The 21,637-nt window shown below is 46.1% G+C and overlaps 1 protein-coding gene across 2 annotated transcripts in view; it reads left to right on the top strand.

The window, feature by feature from the left end:
- Positions 1–21,637, top strand: part of LOC119166717 (BTB/POZ domain-containing protein 9) — a 160,784-nt gene that overhangs the window by 106,997 nt on the left and 32,150 nt on the right. For both annotated transcript variants that reach the window (XM_075882438.1, XM_037418043.2), the window contains one exon: positions 9,408–9,515. In XM_075882438.1, coding sequence (XP_075738553.1) covers positions 9,408–9,515 — 108 coding nt within the window. The remainder of the gene's footprint in view (positions 1–9,407; positions 9,516–21,637) is intronic.

A 21,637-nucleotide genomic window follows, 5' to 3' on the forward strand; every position in this document is an offset into this window, starting at 1 on the left:
CAACGTCAGTTGCTGTTCTTACCCACAGCTATGGCACTGCGGTGAAAGAACCAGCCTCACAGTTGTCACATGCACGTGTACACTCCTCGCTCAACTACAGCGTCTGTGCGCACGTACGAACGTACTTCGCCCTTGACATGAGCAACACGGGTAAAAAGCGTTGCTCTGTCGTCAGCTGCAAATCGAGCGACTGGGCAGCGAAGCATCGGCACCGGGTACTTCACGATGGGGCCCTGCGCGCTGCGTGGCTGAAGCGAATTGGCCATTGAGTGACGTACATCGGTGACCTTATCGTTTATGGTCGACACTTCGCACCTGACGCTTACACGGTTGACCCGCGGCTGGTGCGGCGAACGGTAAACAAACAACTACGCTTCGCAGCAAGCGGAAGTACATTGCGACTGATCGATTTCGCCGATGAAGTCGATCGCTGAAGTAGTGTCACGTTGCCGAAATGAGCAGAGTCACGACGATGGGCTACGCCTTTCCCTTCATGGAAGGAAGAAGGGGGGCGAGGCCGCGCGAAAATTTGAAACCAGCTTGGACCGATGTTCTAACCCCTCTAACTTCCTTAATATAGCACGTATTCGCGAGATTCTTGCGGCAGCATGTTTGCAAATAAACACTGCACATATATCTCATTAAAAAAATTTTTGGACCTCAGGGCTGTTTACTGCCCCTTTAAGAAGTGCTTTGTATACAATAGGTAAAGTTTAGAAAATTTTAAAACCACAGTCATTTGGTACTATCATTTTCTTATCGTAGTGGTGTTGGGGTGCTTTTCGGGAGATTTAGTCATGCCCACACAATTTGGAGGTTCGCTCGAATTCAGAAGTGTCGTGTGGAAATTGGAGGGTCGGCAGGTGTGTGCATACATTGCGAGTCCTAGCTCCTTCACCGAGGCACGTGTTCAAACAGTACAACAATGCTGCTGCCTCTAGCGCAGCAGTATGCATCAACTTACTGGAAAAAAGAAAGTGTGATGCCAATTCCACTTATAATTCAAATGTGAAGGCGCATGAAGGCTTCCAATATTCGCGTGCACAATCTCAAGTGCAACAATGCACCACTAATAGTCTTGCAGCACGCATGCCTGTGCCTGCAAGCAATTTCCGTGTCTTCCACAACAGGGCGGCCAGCGACGTTTGTATCAAAAGTTGTGGGGTGAAAACTAGGGCTCTCATACACTAAACGTTAATGGACCTTGGTTGGGACCACAGAAGAATTCATGTCACCCCAGAATTCGTGCAAGCCGTCATTGTTTCACTGAGGTGTTATTATAGTAGCAAGAAGCATGGCTGTTCAATGAAGCACCCCAAGCCATATGCTAGATGTGCTGAAAGTGTAGTTGCTGCTATCTTAGGCAAGGCATACGTCGGCCAGACTGGACGCTGCTTGAATGGGCACGTGAAAGAACGTAAGCTGTCTGGAGTAAAGATGGAGCGCTTTAGCCTGCACATTTCCATTCATGTCGGTGTGAGCAACAGTTTAACAACATTAGGATTCTTGGCTGAAAAAAAGATACAGCTGCACAGGCATGGTTGGAAGCCTTTCATATCAGGCAATTGGGCAATTTCAGTATCAGCAACACACCTATTTTCCTCTTACCTGCAGAAAGTCATTTTTTAGAAGGTATGCTGACGGTGATGGGATGCGTGAAGGTATGCTGTTCGGCTTTACGCAGGAACGGCAATGTTATATCCTTGTAGTGTCCGAGAAAAATATAAATAGAAAAAATGCTTATTTGCTGGGAAAATATTATTATTCACTCTATTCTAATGAACTTTTCAAAAGTTCATTAGAATGAGCAAATTTGAGTATATGGCTGATAAAACAGACACGCACATATGTGTAGGCTTCTGTTATTTTGATTGGTTGCACTGAAAAAAATGCTGAGAACAGCTAATAAAAAGCAAGAAAAATACATCTGCAGCACTGCGCATGGATTATTTTAGGAAATTGTTTGCCACTCCTGAGGGACATAATGTCACTTGCACTTTCGACACGAACATAAAGGCTGCAGTAATGTGCAGATGGCCAGTGCTCATGTGAGTCTTTTCTATGCCAGATACTCCAGGAGACTCGGATTGAGCTTGATTTTTTTAGCTTTCAGTTTTTTTTTCACAGAATTCCTCAGTAATCTGACCAAGCTTGCATGGAAGCAGACAGCTCCACATCTCAATCAATCAATCAGTCTCAATTTCATTGATAGAACATAAGCATTTATTACAAAATGGCTGGACCGTTGGCCGACATGGGCTATTTGTTGGTCCATATCAGAGGTTAACAGCAGGGCCGGACCCAGGAATTTTTTTCGGGGGGTTTGCGTGTAGAACGGCTGCCATTTTTTAAGATTTATACTGGCTTATTTTCGTGAATAAAACAAGTACATCGCTTACTTGTACTAATTCGATGGTACTTTTCAATTATTTCTACCCAAATAAAGAAATTGGTATGTCAACCTCAAATTTTGGTTAAAGCAAGAAATAAGTTTAGGCAATAGCACCACCAAAGCCGGGGACACCGCGACCAACGGCTTCTGATGAAGTAACACAATGTAGCTGCGGTACAAAAACGGTATGTATGTGTTACAATCTGCCACTCTAGCGTCGCCAGCGCGAAGTCGGCGACGGGAATGGCAGCAGGTTAGGTTGTTCCGTACGTAAGCAGAGACAGTGAAGAGATCAGAGACGTATGTGGGGAAAAACAAAACTCTAGTGATATTGCAGCACTGCAGAGGAATCTAGGAATATTGCAGAGGAATCTAGTACAACACTTAATACCAACTAACAAAATACATATAAAATCAATAAATCAGCTTACAAGAGAGAAATATTACAAACTACACAAAACTAACCAACAATAAAACTACAGATGAGAAAGTCCAAAGGTATAAACAGGTGAAGGGATACCTGTGATGACCGGCAACGTTGAGTCCACGATGATTGTATGCGAGAAGTCAGAGAGAGTTCTGGCACAACTGCGATGTCGGCGGTGTTGCAGCGCTGGTGTTTCCGGGAGGCTAGTGCTTGAAGCCGATCTCGGGCAGGTTGAGCTTACTCGAGATTCAAGTACTGATGACTACGTTGCAGACGTTAATTTCGCATCACAACTAGGCGAATGGCTGAATTTAGGTGGCCAGCCGACACGGAGCCACAACCACTTAAGGGATACTTCTTGATCCCCTTCTACACCATGTTGGTCAGCCACTAGACTGCTTAGCAAGGCGAAATCCTGCTCTTAAATCGACCTCCGTGTCCCCTGATTCTCGTCCTGGGGAAAAGAGACCTCTACATGGGTCCAATCATGCACGTTTCATTGTTAGAATCTCCACCCTAAAAATATATTGACCACGTCCCTTTTTAATTAGGAGATTGTCCTCAACTGAGCGAGAGTGACAACCTGTTGGGGTTATCTCATACGGCTTGTCCACAAGCAGTTTTGCCCGTGGGAATGGTCAGTTTTCTTGGTTTCAGCCGGTGCGTCTTGCAGTTTACAGCTAGTTCGGGGTGCATCACGGCCTTTGACGACCCTGCCGACGCTGCCGTAGGTACAAAGGATCAAACATCGGCGACTAACGTTTGAAGAAGAACACCCTATTCAGTACTTCCCTGCACTAAAGGCCAGTCTTTTCATGAGCGAACGGTTCCACCGGTCAGCGGGGGAGTGCGGCGCCCGTTAATTTGCCGTTACCCCGGATCGCAAAAATGGCAGTCCGTGACAACATGTATGCAAGCAAACAAACAAGTCGCCCGACATTCCGATCTTCTTGTTATCGTTTGCACATTCTGCTTGCTGGATAGTTTCCTCGTAATTGCGAAAGGATAGAAGGGTTGAAGCTTGGGCTAGCTGGGTTTAGCTTTTAATCGACTCTTGAAAGATAGAGGGAAGTTTAAACGAGGAAGTTTTTCCTACTCGGCAACTTGCAAAATTCTGTGAGGACTTGTTTTGGGGTCACTTGAAGTTCTCGATGGATGCTGAGCAGTGCTAGTCCGGTCAATCTGTCGTTGTTCATATGATCTCGAAGGTAGCTCTTCAGCCTTCTCAGTGTGGAAAAAGTCCGTTCCGGGGTCGACGTCGACACGGGTAAAGTCGCCAGGATAGAAAGTAGGCTGTGGATGTTCGGAAAAAAGTCGCGGTTGCACATCTTTAAGGCCTGTAAAGCACAAGCTGGGCGATTCTTTTCTTCGATCTGGCAGCATTTGTTCACCCACAGTGTGAACGCTACTTCGATGACATTAGCCGAAGGAATGTCGCCAAGGTAAAACTGCACTGCATCATCAATATCAGAAAGGCTAGCTGATGCGCAAAATTTCGGCAGCAGCATGTTAAGGCCAACCACGACCTTCTTATGGGCATCGAACCGGTCTCTTAATTGATTTTCGAAGTCAGCCAGCAAAGGCAAATACGCATTCCTCCGGTAGTACTCTTCGGGAGTAGCAGAAGGTACGTTGCTTCTTTGCATCTGCCTTCCAGTGATGCGTGGTAGGGCCATCTCAACATTTGTGATCTTCAGCAAAGAGAGCGACTTCAGAAAAATCTTATTAAATTCCGTTTTTGCACTAGCCCTTTTTGTGGAAAGAACGTCTATAACATTCTTTACATGATCGCACGCTTGAGCCGAGTCACAGTCAATTTTTCGAAGAAACTTTCAAAGTGGCAGTGTCAAAGAGAAGAGGTCGCTATAGATCAGAAGCGAAACGACAAACTCGGGCTTTGTAACGGCATTGAGCAGTTGAGAAGCTTTTGATGAAGTATCAGATGACGCGGCCTCTTCTTCCAAATATTCGAGGAATTGTACAATAGGCACGTACAGTTCAAAGAAACCCTGAAGTTCATCGTGACTCTTTACCCACCTTGTTTGGCAAAAGGAGAGAACTGATTTTCTTTTTTTGTTAAATCTTCTACTTTGTCTCGCAGTTGGTTCGTCCTCTGTGGCAAAGCTCTCACAAACGTACAGGTTGAGGATATAGTTCCCAAAAAGTTGTGGATGCTGGGGAGTTTGCATGCGTGAAGCAGAGCAAGGTTCAACGAGTGGGCGCTACAATGCACGTACAACGCTTTGGGCGCTGTTTGACGAATGAAGGCTTGAACACCGTTAAGGTGGCCGCTCATTGATGCCGCGCCGTCGTATCCTTGCCCGCAAAGTAGGTTCAGGTCAAAGCCATGACCTCTAAGGCTGTTCAGGATTGTGCTCGCCAGCACCTTGCCAGTGAGATCGTACACGGGAACGAAATCTACAAAATCTTCTTTAAGAATGGGCACTCCTGACGTGTCGTGTCCAGCGTACCTTACACATAGGGAAATGTGGGCAGTGCGAGATATATCAGTGGCCTCGTCAGCTAGAACTGAAAAACACGAACCTGAGTTGACGTTTTCCACTATCTTTCTTTGTATGATTTTACCACAGAGGGTGATCAACTCATCTTGAATTTTTGGGCTCGTGTACAGCGCATTCGCCGGAGATGTTTCCATGTGAGCTCTCAAGGCGGCATCTCCACATTTTGCTCTCATCCTAAGCAGTGCGCGGAAATTTCCATCATTTTTGAATGGCAGCACTACAGACATATTTATCGGACCAGAGTTGTCTGTGCCGCGAAGCGGTACTTCTTGCCTGCCACAAAAAAGGATTGTTTCTATTATTGGCAGCAAGTTCTTGCGGTTTTCTTCCGCCTGCTTTTTAAGGCCGTGGTCAAGTTGTGTTAAGATATCATGCTGTGAGCGGGACCGGACTGCTAAAAAGTTCTCCGATAGCGTTGTTGACATGGCGTGATAACTGCTGGATGCGTGGCTCTTAAAGGCGTCGATGGCTTTCTTGTAATTGGTGAACTCCTTAGTTGCAAAACAGCCCAAGCGCTGGTGCTCCCCTTTTCCTGCACACTCGCTTGCGAAGACTACGCAATATTTGCATAATGCTCCTTGAAGCTTCTCTGAATAAACAAGCCATGGGTAACGATCTACCCAGTGAGGTTGGAACTTCAGATTCCTTTTCCCTGTGGCTTGATAATCATAGTTAGCCGGGGGGGTTCACGGATTGAGCAGCAGCTTCTCCATCGTCTCTGGATCATTTAGATTATTGCATTTCGAGACAAACAGTCCCAAGTCGAAAATATTCGCACTCGTCGCACAGAGGGGAGGCGAACCAGAATGTGTAGGTGCCATGCCACTCACCTTCCTTGGGCATTGCCCAGTGGTAAAGGCGTCACTTTGCCCAGCGTTGACTGTAGAACAAAGATCACTTGGAGTTGCACTGCGGCCACCATCATTTCCCAACGGCGCATGGGTGTCCTGCTTGTGTTCGTTCTCAGGTGATTCATATAAACCGGTGCATTCTCCATAGTCACTACAGAAGTTTGGGCGCGCTTGGCTTTCCACCAGTGCTGAGGAGGGCGAAGTTTTATCCTTCGAAGAAGGCGATTCTTCTCCGTCCGCTTCATCGGTTCGAACTTTCTTGAAGTAAGACGCAAGACTCCTTTGCTTCGTAGTTGCAGAGTGTCTTTTCATTTTGCTGCCGCAATCCTGTGCACGCACACAGAAGTGGCCAGTGGCTCCAAAAAGACGTTTGCGACTGTTTCGACTGCCTGGCGTGAGCGGCGGGCGATGTTTTCTTCCTCTCTTATCCACTTTACAGTGGCTAGAATGTAAAAGTGTGATGAACGCGCCGGCTCCTGCGTGGCGCATGTGTTTTCTGGACGCCGCTGCAGCTGGTGTGCATGCAGGCCCATTATTGTACTCCAGCTGCAGCAAACTGGATTAAGGCTACTTAAAGACCTTTTCACAGAAGACTCCATGGGCACTGCATACTCCCCTTAATATACGTGAACTCCCAAGAATGCACTGCCAAGACATTTACACTCCCGTGGTACAGTCCAGAAAGGAGGTGTTGCTCCGTTCCTGTGAAAAAGTCACCTTTTCACAGACGGCTCCCTGGGCACCTGCATAATTCTCTCTGGGCTGCGCTAATTAAATAGCCGTGACCCCCCCAAAAATGCACTTTGTAGGCTGTGACGTCAGCCTCTGTACACCCACGCGCAGCCCAGCTTGGCGGCGTTTTTTTTCTCCTGTGAAAGTTGACCACTGGTGCCGGATTGTGTGCCGGCTGTATCCTCGCTTTGTGCACTTTGTATGAAGGCGCATATACCTTCTGTGTACAGAAAAGGTAGATTTCCTTGCGTGTGGTTAAGGTTGTTCGAAGTTGCTCGGATATGCTAGTCTTTCAGTAGATGTCATCTTCGATGATTCGTTTCGGTGGTGAGGACTACAGTTTGAGAAACGTTTGCCCTGCAGCCTGCATCCTCGGAATGCGCCACTGAGTTTTTCCGCTTAGAGGTTTCGTTCCCTGGAAAATTTGCGCACGTCGTGTTGGTGTTGCCGTTGCTGTCGAACTGTTTACCTTCACAGAAGTAGACGCGCTTTTCGTAGGAACCCAAAGCCGACATGTGTGGTTCGCACAGACGGATAACTTCTCCAGCGGCAATGCACAAGGAAAGCATCTGGAATCAATAAAGGAGCTGCTACGGTGTGAAAGACGAAAAAAAAAAAGACTCCAAGGAACGCGAGGGCGAAGTGCAAAGCTGTACAAATAGGGCAGGTGCGCGTGGGGGGAAGGGAGCGCTGAGGTGTTCTGGTATAAGGGTAGGTTTGAAGAAAGGAAGAAGAGGGAAGCAGTGCCAGGAAAGTTGCAGTGTAGTTTGGCAGCTGGTGGTCGCTTTGAAGGCGTGTAAATATTTTAGTATCACCCGAAAAGTTAAAGCATCCAAAAAATTTCGTGGGGGGGGGGGGGGTCAGAACCCTCTCACCCCCCCCCCCCCCCCCCCTAGTTACGGGCCTGGTTAACAGAGCATATATATATTTACATACACACACATATATACCTTTATAGGAATATATATACATGCATATTCACATATGCATACATATGTGTGTTACACACGAAGTAATACACATATTTACACAACTAAAAAAAAGAAAAATTATAAAGCAGACATTCAATAAGTCGCCTACATAATCACTCCTCATTCTGATTGCAGTTTTCATCGTTACTTGGCGCAAATCATGAATTTGAATGTCTATCATTTGTCTTTGTTGTAGCTACTTGATTCTGACACAAGGAATAAAGAGCCTAAGTATTTCTTTTGTGTGATCTTCATTTTCTGGCAGGAAAATTCTTCTATGTCAACACAAAAAATGTATTCTGCACCCACAATTGTGGTTCTGAAAGTAAGCAAACTTTCACAATTTGAGCCTTCAATGTAATTCATCTTGCCTACATAATCATTGGCATAATCATTGGCACAATTGTACATCTATGAAAACAAAAAAAAAGAATCTGTTTTCAATGTAATGCAGATTGGCACACACATTCACCAAGTTAATATTTTCTGGCAAAAAACGGTGATCGCAATTCACACATTACTACTTTACTTTGCATACATTTCACATTACATAGCACCTGCAAACACCTACCGATGAAATCTCAATAAGGTGCCAAGACAGTTATTCACAGTAAAGTAAGAGACTGCACAGGCACAACAGCGTGCGAACGCACCAACCTGCAGTGCTCTGCATGTATTTCTTGGAGACAAAAGTTCAGCCCACACAAAGATATGTGTAACTTTATCACGCATGGGTAGGCAACGTGTGCAGTAAGAATGACTGATTTTTTTAGTGGTACATGCTTTTCCAAGTCTTAAAATTACTTTTGTATGCAAGTACATACTTCCAAAGAAACACGTACAACATGCAGGAGCATTGACTTATGATTGGGAGGGAGCTGCCATGGATGCGTGTGCTCTGACACCATTTTATAGGGGTGGTTTCTTGTGCTCTAATGACGAAATTCATGAACTACTAAAGCAGATATATTTTTGTAAACATCGACATGAGCGACAAACGGTTATTGAACCGAAACTGAAGCATAGGCTGTTCGGTGAGCATCTTTATTCATCCACACATTTTTGCGAGTGAGGCGTGTGAGGTATTGCAATACATTACTGTGTATTATTAGTAAATTAGTACATTATTGCAATAAATCAGTCTAAAGTTAGCACCCACATTTCTCCCCTTCATCGTTTTGCGTTAAGTGACCATAGTTTTTAGTCATTATGTATGTATGAACTGACTAGCCTGACAGCAAGTACTTCTGAGGATAATGTAGTGAGAGGCAGATAGGCGATGTGCCGCTCTCGCCACTTCATTGTATAGGGCCAAAGCTGAGTGATGGTGGCTGCTTGCATCTGGCTTGCCAGGGGCAGCCAGTTACTGCACACACACCTCGAGCTCCCAGCATGAGCAGTGCGAGAAGGGCAGCGCAGTTGCTAAGAAATTAAGGTGACGATGGTGATGCATGTCAATGGAGATAACACTACACTTGTTGTTATGAAGTTGTTGTTTCTTTTGAATTGCAGGCTCCTACTGTGGGACTGTGACTCACGCCAGTACAGCTATTACGTCGAGGTGTCCGTTGACCAGCAGAACTGGAATATGGTGGCCGACAAACGAAATGAGCTGTGCAGGTGAGCAGGTTTCCTCGTTGGCAAAGTTGTATCTGAGACACTCGCCAACCAGATACAAGAGACTGCAATTATTTCTGCTGTTTCTCCACAAAGTCTAATGCTTTTCGCTGTGCTTTTTGCTAACGCAGCCAGTTTTGCGTTCACACAAATTCCTGATAAAGTTGATAAGAGCACGATCGCAGCCGTAGCTCAGTTGTTGAAGCATTATTTCAAGCTTGGTCCCCGCTGGCGTCTTTTTCATACACTTTAAGTTCTTTGCATTTATGATATAATTACCATAAATTACTTTCCTTGTTTGTTGATTGTTTATTGGTTCTTATTAAGGTTCAATGTGGAAGTTTGCGCTAGTTGATGGTAGCTGAACTTGTGCATTTTAGCAAGCACAAAAGAAGAAACACTGAAGGAATAGCACACCAAGTAAAAGTTTACCAGCATAAAACGATGGCAATGTGTAGTCTCATGGATTTAAATGGGACAAATGAAACTCAGACATTCAGGACTGAGCAATGCAGATACTTTCATTTCCATTGTCTTCAGTTCGAGAGATATCAGCGTGATTTCAACTAGAAAGCGCAGATCATAATGCTTAGACCAGATTTGTCGCAACACGACGTGGTTGTCTCGAGTGTACCTGTCATTATGCTAAAAAAATTTGTTGCTCTTGTATCTGGCAGTACTGTACAAAATGCCTACATAAAGGTGCAATACTAACACAAAAGATGTTTCTTCAGGTATATGTGTTCGCCCACATTTATCGGTTCTTTGGAGAAGACAAGTGCACTTGCCGAACCTCAAGCACACAATAAACAATTGTATCGGGCCAGTTGGTAAGGATCCATCTTACTAGGAAGCGCAGCCACTATTACAAAGAACACACAACACAAGCACACAACCCCTATCTGTGGATTTTTTAATAACATGATGGAAATGAAAAAAATTTATTGGCAATTATGCTAACCATTGCGGAGGCTTTTCTTAATGAATTTATGAACAATGCTTCAGTTTCCAGCATGTGTTCAATGACTCAATTCACTGCAATAAAGGGACACTAAAGACCAACAATGACTTGGTTTAGATTGATAAACTGTATTCTGGAAACTCGTAATGCCAAATTTTTTGCTATCATAAGTCCATTATATTAGTGGAGTAAATCAAAGTTGAAGTTTCATTTTTGCAATTTCGTGCCGAGACATCTCCGTGTGATGCCACTAATGTCAAAATGTATTTTTGCAACATGTCACAAAACTTTTGCTGTAGTCCTGGGTGCATAAGAAGTTCAGAAACTTCATATGCTAGGTCTACAGCACCCTCACATGGCAATGTGCTTCATTTTTATCAACTGCCAACTACATAGGACCTAGTCGACCCCTTCAAAATCTATGATGTCACGATGTTTGGTGCAAGAATCTCAAGGTGGTGTCTCCACCCACAATTTCTTTCCAGCATTTTCTCATGCTTTGTCTCTCGTTAAGGGGGGAAGAGGGTTTTAAATTTTTTTTTTATATTTCTTGACCAAATTCAATGAAAATTGTAACCCAGACAGAGTTTTTCAAGCTGATTTCAAAAATATAATTGCTTTTGAAATTGGTTGGCCAGTTGCAGAGATAATTAAAATTAATCCTATATTGTTTATCAGAACAATGGAAAGGCAATTATTGGCCAGAATATTAATATTGACATATGGCTAGATACTATGAAGTGTAATTAACACAAATGTAGGATTACTTTTTTAATATTACAAGTATTACCAATTTTATAGCAATTTGAAGTTTAATCTCCAGATATCTCTATCAAGCGATTAAATTAGTACCAAGAATAAAAATTTAGAAAGACTAGATTGAAAAATCTGTTCCTACATTTGTGTAGGAGACATATGTAGCTACATGCCACCACAAGAATTGTGGCTCTATGTGACCTCAAGACCAAGATATCGCTTTGGCAAGTTTCAAAAACATCGAAAATGACATTCTGAGAAAACGTCAAAAAACAAAATAGGCTCATATTTAATACAGAAAATCACAAACTATTTACAATGTTCACAAATGGCCTAGCATCAGTACCCTCCAGGAACATAGTCTGTCTGTTTAGAGTCATTTCGGTGTTGTTTTCGTAGCACACGCTGCAAGTTTTCTGCAGAAGCATGCTTGCGTGCGCATGCTTCAGCACGGTGGCGATCTTTTTCACTCATGCGCTTGGTCAACTGTTGGCCAGGGTTTAGCTGAAGTTCTTGAAGTATGGCTGTAGAAGCTTTTTCATACCCAGAATTGAACTTCATTACAGCCTCTGCCACAGCAGCTTGCACAGCAAACAATGATGCATGTTTCTCCTTCGGCGCCAGTGCCCAAATAATTGAGTGGAGACACTCGTTGTTATTTTGGGTCTTCCCTCTTAGGCATCGCCGAAGAAGCGATTCATCAGACAAACGTCTGTAAACTGGAAGAAGCGCCTCACATACATGGGGTGGCAGATTGTGGCGGTGTTTTGGAGCAGGCTCACCTTTGGCCTTTGCTGCGTTTTGGCGGCACCATGAATCTGGGCCCTCTGGACAGAGAGTGTGGTTAGAAGTGACATCGTTTGAGGTGATGTGGTAGTATGTGGCCATGACTGCTTTATGCATGGCCTTGACATCACCTTTGTGCGATTTCAAGGCCCAGCCATAGTAGCTGCTGAGCTTGGTGATAAGCTCACCAGTCAGCTTTCCTTTCCCACCGAGACTCTCTGTACCAGAGGACTTCTGCTTGGAAACTAGATTTCGCAGTGCTGTGCCCATTCTCTTGTGAATGTGGTTAACACAATCTTCCTTGTCCACGGGTATGTATCCATAGACTTTCGCATCTTGAAGAGCAAGGTAAGCGCGGCTGTCACCATCCGACAACAAGGTCGTGTACCGCAGCTTATGCTTCTGCAGCGATCTTTGGAAGAGGATCAGTGCCGCTTCCACCTCCATCTCCCCAGCTTTTTTGTCCGTGTTTTTCTGGCATGCGTGTGCCTCCTTCCAAGCCTGGTAGGCAGGGTCAACTTCTTTTGGTGCCCGTGCGCACCCAGCACAGAAATTGCTGAGCACTACATAATCGAGCACAAATCCTGTGTAGAGCTCAATTACGGTGCCGACGCCGATATGAGACGAGTGGCCGCGCGTCATCCATGTGCCATCGAACGATATAGCGATGTTGTCCGGGCTGTTTATATTTAGGTCACGGTACAAATCGCGCACTAATTGTGCACATGTCCCCATCAACTTTTCTGCCCCATCGGTTGCCGCGGGGACGAGTTTCGTTTTCAAGTGTCCCTGCCATGTTTTATTGTGCATTCCTCTCTCCGAAATGTTCATCGCCGCAAAAATGTCGTTCATTGCGGTTTGCCCGTTTCCGGTGCTCTGCATTGCACGCTCCGCAAGGATGTTTATGACAAAAGGCCTGAGCTTTGCTTTGCCGCTCACGCGCGGCGAGCTCCATCCCTGCACATTATCGCCGCAGATCGCACATTCGGCAACAAACTTCACAGCAAGGCCAAAATCCCGCTCACCTTTTCGCACCGTGAGGTTACCACCACAAATTGTACACTTGCAACTGGTAGACGCCAGCAGCGCGTTCATCGAGTCGTAACTAGCGATGAAAAAACTTGTAGCGAGATCGTTGCTAGCTTGTGTGGCAGCGTCATCACGATCCAAAAAGTCAGATTTTCGGGCAGTAGCAGGAGTTGAAGCAAGTACATTAAGTTTTTCTTGAGCTTCACTCTCTATACGCCGCAAATCTTCTGGCTGCAACATTGCAGTGTCGTGCCGAAACGACGACGAAGACCCGCGGCGGTTGTCAAGAGCGCTTTGGGGGACTAGGCCTAACACGCCCGCATCGGCGCCGCTCGACTCGGGAAGCACGCCGTTCTCCGCATGGTCAGGAACTGGTGGTGGCACAGCAGCGCATTTCTGGAAGTTGTACGGAGTCTTCCTCTTCCTTTTTGTTCCGAATTTGTACTTCGTAGCGAACTTCGGCGACGGCGTCGACATCGTTGCTCACGTGCGAAAACCAGTTGACGCGTACGGTGTGCGCACAGTCGCCGCGGAGTGATGCAGACGATGCCTGTCAGGCCAATGGCGTGACCCGCTGCGGGTCACGTGCCGTAACTGGCCAATTACTGCGCGTGTTGGGACTTCTTTTTGAATCGGGATATCTTCACAGCCAACGCGCGCTCGGAGCCGAAAATGGCGCGAAAATCAAGACGAGAGGCTGCGCTTTCAAACGATATATGATTCGCGGCTGTCGGACAAATATGACGGCCGTCGCGTGTCACGGAAAAGGCGCTTTATTTACCAAATTCTTGGCTCATATTTAGCTGGCACTGGTGCTAAAATTGATATTACGGCTAAGATATCGTTTCAAACTGCATAAAACTTGGCGAAATGGTAGAATATTGGATGGAAATAGCAAAACTGCCATTTCCAAAAAATCAACTTTTTGACGATTTTTCGGCTTTTAAAACCCGTGTCCCCCCTTAAGAGCGGTGTCTCCAGAATTGCTAAATTTTACTTTACTAATACACGAAAATTCTTTTTTCTCCATAGTGTCCCTTCAGATGTAGCAGGTACTGTGTGTTTATGGGGTGACTCGGCCTTCGAAAGCCAGAAGGAAAAGTAAAAAATTCATTTGCAGAAAACAGTATATTTGGCCAGTATAATCTATTATAAACTACATCCTCTGTAAATATCAGCGCCGAGTTCGTGTTAAAAGTACCTCAAATAAACTATTTAGCAAGCCGAACACACCTGAAGAGCTCACAGATCATCAAAAATACTTGAATTTCGCACGAACGTCGTTTCTCCCCTGCTCAACCGAGCGCCGCCATCTTGTTCACGTTTTTTTTTTGTGGTTTCTCGCTCTTTTTTTTTCCTCCACCATCAGCGGCGACAACAGTGGGATGGTTGAGGCGTAACTGGCTTGCAATTGGCTAGCTCGCGGGGCACCAAGTTTCTTGCTTTTCAAACATGGAGCTACAATTGGACAGAGCGTGTGCACCTTCAGGGCGAGGGGAAACGAGTGGTTGCTATTGGATGATGCGCGCGCTAACGTGCTCATCTCCCACGCATGGTACAGCCGCCGCCCGGCGCCCGCGCGCTTCGTTATCTGCTTTGACTCCTTTGTTGCAAACGTTTCCTGTGTGCTTCTTCGTCTTTTGCGATCAGCATGGGCACTGTCGTGCAAACTGTCTTTACGAGATGATAGTTTTGCGCAGCCCCCCGATCGTGGAGTTTCCCGTGCCTTCTGCTCGGACAGTCACAAGTTGGTGGACGCACGACTGATGCAGCTCATTGTGCCAAGGAGGCTCTTCGAAAGTTTTAGACGTGATTTCTGGCGATGGATCACACATTTCACAGGAAACGCGCGACTGCACTGGCTTTCGGCAAATGAAAGTGTCAACCAACTATTCCACGGCTTTTGCGGAAGCCCCCAGCAAGTTGGCAGTCAGTTGGCAATAACGAAGTCACCCTGGATCCTTGGCTGTCAGCAAGCTATTGCGACCCAGCGGACAATGCAGAGGTGGTGCAATGCAGTTGTGTGTCCGAGTCATCCACAGAAGGCTTGCTTATCGATGTTAATACACATTAACATGTGGCTGCATGTTCGCCTAACCGGGATCGGGCTGTTCAAGCTGACGGTGAAACGATCGATGGGGAAATGACAGGTGCGTCGGCAGACGCTGTCAATCAGCGTAGTGGTAACAAGACCTTTCTAGGCGAGTGTTTTACGATTCAAGGACATATTCAACCAAGCTTTTTGTTCACCGAAACGGCAGAGGCACAGTTGAAAACAGTTTGCGAGTTGCTTGGCACAATGTCGGCAAGTGAGCGGAAATTCGCATTGGCTGCATCTCAGGATTGTGAAGCGATGTCTGCGGCAGAAGAAGAATACATGCTTTTTAAGATGGCCGCTTTGAACGTGATGATTTGGAAAACACTCTGCCCAATTTGCCATGAGCAAGATCTAGCTGTGAACTGGGAAACAAGGTTTGGACTTGCCGTGAAAATGGTGCTAACATGTCGTTCTTGTGGCACAGCCAGCTCTCACTGGTCGTCAAAGAGAAAAGAAGGTGCGAGAGTTTTTGATATAAATGTTAGATCAGTGCAGGTAGTCAGGAGCATTGGAAAAGGACCTACTGCTATAATTGACTTCTGGGCAGTGATGAATGAGCAAAGTTTTAAAAGCACTGTAGCCCATCTATCAACGCCTTTCCGACCCTCATCTGTTGGCTCGATGTAGCGGCAGCAAAACTCAAAATGCTGCTCAGAGCCTCTTTTCGGTGATTTGGTCACTAATATTTAAGCAGCAGCATGCCTTCCTCTTCACTAAGGAAGCAGCAGTGCATGAAGCAGTAGCAAACTATAATGCAGGCAGCTTGCAAGCTTACACCGAGATTTGCACTGCACTGTCACCCTCCAGAGAGTTGCAGAAAAAGACATCCAGCACGCTAAAAAATCATCAAACATGTACAAGGTGAAGAAGCAGAGGATCAAAAGGTCACCTGCAGCAGGAGGAGGAGGAAAGTTTAGGCGGAAGGACGGGGAGGTTAGCCAGTTCTTAGACCGGCTGGCTACCCTGTGCTGGGGAAAGGGGTGAGGGGAATAAAAGATGATAAAAAGAAAAGTTGTGAATAAAGAGAGAGAGAAAAATTTATTTAAAAAAATAGCGACAGAGGAAAGGCAACATCAAAGAGTATAAAACACTAAAGTCTGTCTCTGAGGCCAGTTGTCCGCAAAAGCGTAGCAGAGCTTTCAAAGCCTTCTGGGCTGAAAATGGGCTAGGCCATTGACCCAGAATCCTTTGTTCTGACAAAAGCAGATCATCCAGTCTATCTAGAGCGTCAGTCAGTTCTTATCTTGGCGCGTTGAATTGGGTGCACTCGCATAGAAGGTGCGTGATGGTTTCTTCGCAGCTGCAGTACGTGCATATAGAAGGGCTGGCCATTCCGATAAGATAGGAATATGCGTTCATGAAGGCTACTCCAAGCCACAGGCGACGTAGAAGAGTCTCCTCAGCTCGAGATATCCCTGAGAGAAGACGAAGCTGCAGATCGGGATCCAAGTTGTGCAGGCGCGCGTTTGCGAATTCTGTTGAGTTCCACTGTACCAGTGTGAGATCACGTGCAAGCGAACAAAGTCTTGTAGCTGCGTCGGTTTTTGAGAACGGGATGGCTCTGTATTGGGTACCGTCGTGTACAGATCTAGCCGCCTCATCTGCGCGGTGATTGCCATATATACCGCAATGATCTGGTATCCACTGATACACTATGCTGTGCTGTTTCTTTATGGCCTGGTGATGAAGAAGCCTTATTTCAGCTATTAAATGTTCATTAGGTTCATGGCGAAAGGGTGACTTAAGACATTGAAGAGCTGCCTTCGAGTCCGAGAAGATAGACCAAGTTCCCGAAGGTTCTTCAACTATAAACTACAGAGCTGCACGTATGGCAGCGAGTTCTGCAGCTGTCGATGACGTCAAACGCAATGTCATGCAGGCATTCTGAAGTGTGTTTTGGGCACTTAGTGTTGCTTGTAAAAAGCTTAGCCTGGCAGTGACTGCACCGATTTTGATGCTGTTTTTTTTTTTTTTTTTGAGGCGTTGTTGACAAGAAGAGAACCGAGAGACAAGAAAAAAGCGGGGTAAATTAGGGAACAAACTGGGGTTAAGGATATCATAGTTCAAATCAAGATGAGGAAATGGACATGGGCCAAGCATGTAGCGCGTAGACAGGATAAGCGCTAGTCATTAGGAGTAACTAACTGGGTGCCCAGAGAAGACAAGTGGGTTAGGGGGAGACAGAAGGTTAGGTAGGCAGATGAAATTAAGAAGTTTGCGGGTATAAAGTGGCAGCGGCAAGCACACGACCGAGTTGACTGGCGGTACATGAAAGAGGCCTTTGTCCTGCAGTGGTCATAGTCAGGCTGATGATGACAGGACAGCATTATTCACTGCCTTGCTTACGATCTAGTTTTTTTTTGTCTGTGAGAAATACTGCATGAAAAGCTCTGATGCAATACATGAAGCTGATGGGGATGTTATTTGTAAAAAAAACCTAAAGGAATAGGCAATTTTCGATAATGCCATCCTGTGTAGTGTTCTTTTCAGTAAAGATCAAAACGAGTTATACCTTCCTGGCATGTTTTGTTACAATGCTAGGCTTTTCACCAGCAGACTATGTCATCAGATTATGTAACGTAGTGTAACTTCAAACCTACTATGTCATCAGATTATGTAACGTAGTGTAACTTCAAACCTTTTTTAGATATTGCAAAGAAACTTCATATATAACTATTTGAGACACTCTTCAGTATGCCTGCCAAATTTCATTACTCTAAGTCAACAAACAAAAAAAGTTTTTTTTCGTAAATTTCGTAACATTTATTCGTAAGCTTGCTGGGAATTAGGCATTTGTTTCAGAAAATTGAGTTACAGTCAAGTGCCGATTTTTCATGCACCTGAATTTTCGGACATGCCCGATAATTCGGACATCTTCGTGGCACCGCCACGAACCCCATAGAATCAATGTATAAGGAAGTCTGAAATTTCGGATGCTCAAACCCCCCGGAGTCCAATTTTCCGGACTTTTTGACGCAATGGAAGGTCGGAAACCACCACTGACCTCCAGTGGAGACCACCACAACTGCGTCACACGCGATTACGATCGCATAAATGAGCGCGCCGGTCTACTGTGGCGGCATCTGTTGCTTGGACTTGTTGATCATTAGCGGAGAAACACGCACGGCCTTTGAGATTCCTAACACTGGCCACGTTTATCGTGCAGGGGCGCTTCGCTGACAATGGAAACTGTCCACCCAGAAATTTTTAGGCGCCAACAAATTCCTTTCGCTTTACTAGCGCTTGTGCTTGTTCATGCTACTCTGGCTTCCCGCGCAGCGCTTTCGCGAAGCATTTCACCTTTTTGAACTAGAACGAACCGTCACACACCGATTTGGTCTGGCCACGCTCGCTATCTTGAATGTTTACGAGCGCCACCTTTGGAGTACCCGATGCATTGTCGCCTGCCGTCGCGCCGTTTTGTTTACGCAGCGCACATGGTGTTTGGCTAGCCTAGTGCGTGGTTGTGCGATGGTGTGATGTGTGCTCTGCAACGCTAAGCCTAGGTGCTTCGACACTGGTCAGCAAACTTCTTTATTCACATCGTGAGGATTTAGCTTGCCTGGGATGGCCCCCACTCCGTCGTCGTCGTCCTCGCCGATGGCATCAAAGCGCGGAAAACAGTACCGTCGGTTAATGATGGAGAAGAAAGCCGCCATTATTAAGTTAGTGAAGAGTAGTCAATCGCAGGCTGACGTGAGCAAGGAATTCGGCATTTCCAAGCAAACAGTTTCCGATTTCCTGAGGAAGAAATACAAGATCTTCGAAGTCGCCGAAAAACCGTCTGGTGCCGAAAAAATGAATGCAAGCCAAGGTGTTCATCCAAAGCTTGAGGACGCTCTCGTCGTGTGGCTTAATTCAATGATTGACAAGGATCAACAATTTTTTCGAGCCACTGCAGCTCTAACACCAGCTGCCCTGACGGCACCCGCTGTCGGCTGCATGCATTTTTTTTTTGATTGATTGATTGATATGTGGAGTTTAACGTCCCAAAACCACCATATGATTATGAGAGATGCCGTAGTGGAGGGCTCCGGAAATTTCGACCACCTGGGGCTCTTTAACGTGCACCCAAATCTGAGTACACGGGCCTACAACATTTCCGCCTCCATCGGAAATGCAGCCGCCGCAGCCGGGATTTGAACCCGCGACCTGCGGGTCAGCAGCCGAGTACCTTAGCCACTAGACCACCGCGGCGGGGGTATGCATTTTTTTTTTAGTGGCTCTTTTCAGAGCCACCCCACTGATGCTTTGGCAGAGTTCCGGAAGTCTGGTACTTCGACCTTAACCCTCTTGATCAGAGAAATATCAATGAAATGGTGTTTTTTGCTTGCATTGAGAACTATTAGGAAAATGGTGTTTTTTTTTTGCTTGCATTGAATAATTATCAGTTATAATTATTAATATAATGCGTTTTTCTTGCTTGCATTCATTTTTTCGGACTGCCCGAATTTTTCGGACAGTTTTTCGCTCCCTAGAGAGTCCGAAAAATCGGCCGTTGACTGTAGGTATAAAGGAGCTACATTGCCCTGAAACGCTCCAGCATTTTAAGCAGCGTCTTATTGGTGATTTTGGTCATCTTTGGGGAAAAATTAAAAAAAGGGGGTCAGTATTTTTGTGAAGTTTATGTGGAACATGACTAGTAATCTTACTCCTGGGGGGGGGGGGGGGGGCACCAAAGAGCACTAAATTGGGCATACTTGTCATTCTCATAATATTGCCACGTTCCATTTCACAAGTTTTTGTTATCGTTCCGAAACACCACACGATTCTCGGCGCAAACCGCGCCTGCAGGTTTCGAGAAGGTTCCGGACTGTAGTAGATCATTTCGATAAGATCACGCCCACTGTGCGAACGGTACAGATTGTTCTGGAACCTACGCCACCGCCAGCGATAACGCTAGAACCTTCGATGGCAAGGGTATAAATGCCGACGCGCTTCGCCGCTTGTCAGTTGTTGATCGAAGGCCGACGCTGCGTTCGCCGCTATCAGTCCGAAACTGCTATCTGTGCAAGACTGCTGCTGTAATTAGACTTTCCCTTTACCGGGCACAGGTTCGCCCAAATAAACAGTTAAATCCCAACACGAAGTTTTCTGTCTTTGGCCACGTTACGACCCCGTGACATCTGGTGGAGGTGCTGCTTCGTTCATGTACCGGACGCCCCGGACATGTACCGGGCGTCGCCCTTCGTTCATGTACCGGACGTCGATACTGGAGCCGACTATTCTGTCATCAGTGGGTCGTTCGCCGCGAAGTTAAAGAAAGTTAGGACAGCTTGGAAAGGCCCTGAAATCCGCACAGCCGGAGGTCATCTCGTAACGCCTGCAGGAATGTGCACAGCGAGAGTCACCATTAACGGCCGTATTTATCCTACAGACTTCGTAATCCTACAGCGTTGCTCGAGAGATGTCATCCTTGGCATGGACTTCTTATGCCTCCATGGTGCTGTCATCAACCTAAAAACAAGGTCGATAACGTTATCCACAGAAGAAGCACTACCACCGCGCATGCCGTCAGGACACCATGCCTTGAATGTGCTGGAAGAACAAGTCACCATTCCGCCTCGCTCAAGCGTCATTATTTCAGTCGGCGCTCCTAAATCACATGACTTGGAAGGCGTCGTTCAAGGCAGTCAGCATCTGTTGGTCACCCGAAATATTTGCGTCGCAAGAGCAATTGCAGAGCTGCGGGGAGGCAAAGCAACGGTTATGCTCACGAATTTCAGCAATGAGTACAAACATGTGAACAAAGGAACAACGGTCGCATACATCGAAGAAATTGTCGAAGCCACCAGTGCTTTCGCCCTCGCCGATTCTGCGGAACTTGCTCAGAGGAACCAAGCCCCTCCCATAGCTTTCGACGTCAATCCCAGACTTCCGAACGATAAGCAAGAACAGCTCAAGGCCCTGCTCCTGCAATACGAAGATTGCTTTTCGTCGTCATCGAAAATTCGGCAGACCCCAATCACGAAACATCGAATCATAACCGAAGAAAATGCCAGACCAATCCGTCAGAGTCCGTACAGGGTTTCGACGCGAGAACGTGAGGCAATGAAGAGACAAGTTGCTGAAATGCTGCGAGATGACATTATCCAGCCGTCCAATAGTCCGTGGGCATCCCCCGTGGTGTTAGTGAAGAAAAAGGATGGGACCCTACGTTTCTGCGTCGATTATCGCCGCCTGAACAAAATCACAAGAAAGGACGTGTATCCTCTCCCACGAATAGACGACGCCCTTGATCGGCTTCATAACGCCAAGTACTTCTCGTCAATGGACCTCAAGACTGGCTATTGGCAAATCGAAGTCGACGAAAGAGACCGAGAGAAGACGGCGTTTATAACACCGGACGGCCTCTTCGAGTTTAAAGTGATGCCCTTCGGCCTTTGCTCAGCGCCTGCAACTTTTCAACGCGTTATGGATACAGTACTGGCAGGATTGAAGTGGCAGACTTGCCTTGTGTACTTGGACGACGTCGTCGTGTTTTCCTCGAGTTTT

Source organism: Rhipicephalus microplus, unplaced genomic scaffold (assembly GCF_043290135.1).
Source record: "Rhipicephalus microplus isolate Deutch F79 unplaced genomic scaffold, USDA_Rmic scaffold_12, whole genome shotgun sequence".
Classification (NCBI taxonomy): domain Eukaryota; kingdom Metazoa; phylum Arthropoda; class Arachnida; order Ixodida; family Ixodidae; genus Rhipicephalus; species Rhipicephalus microplus.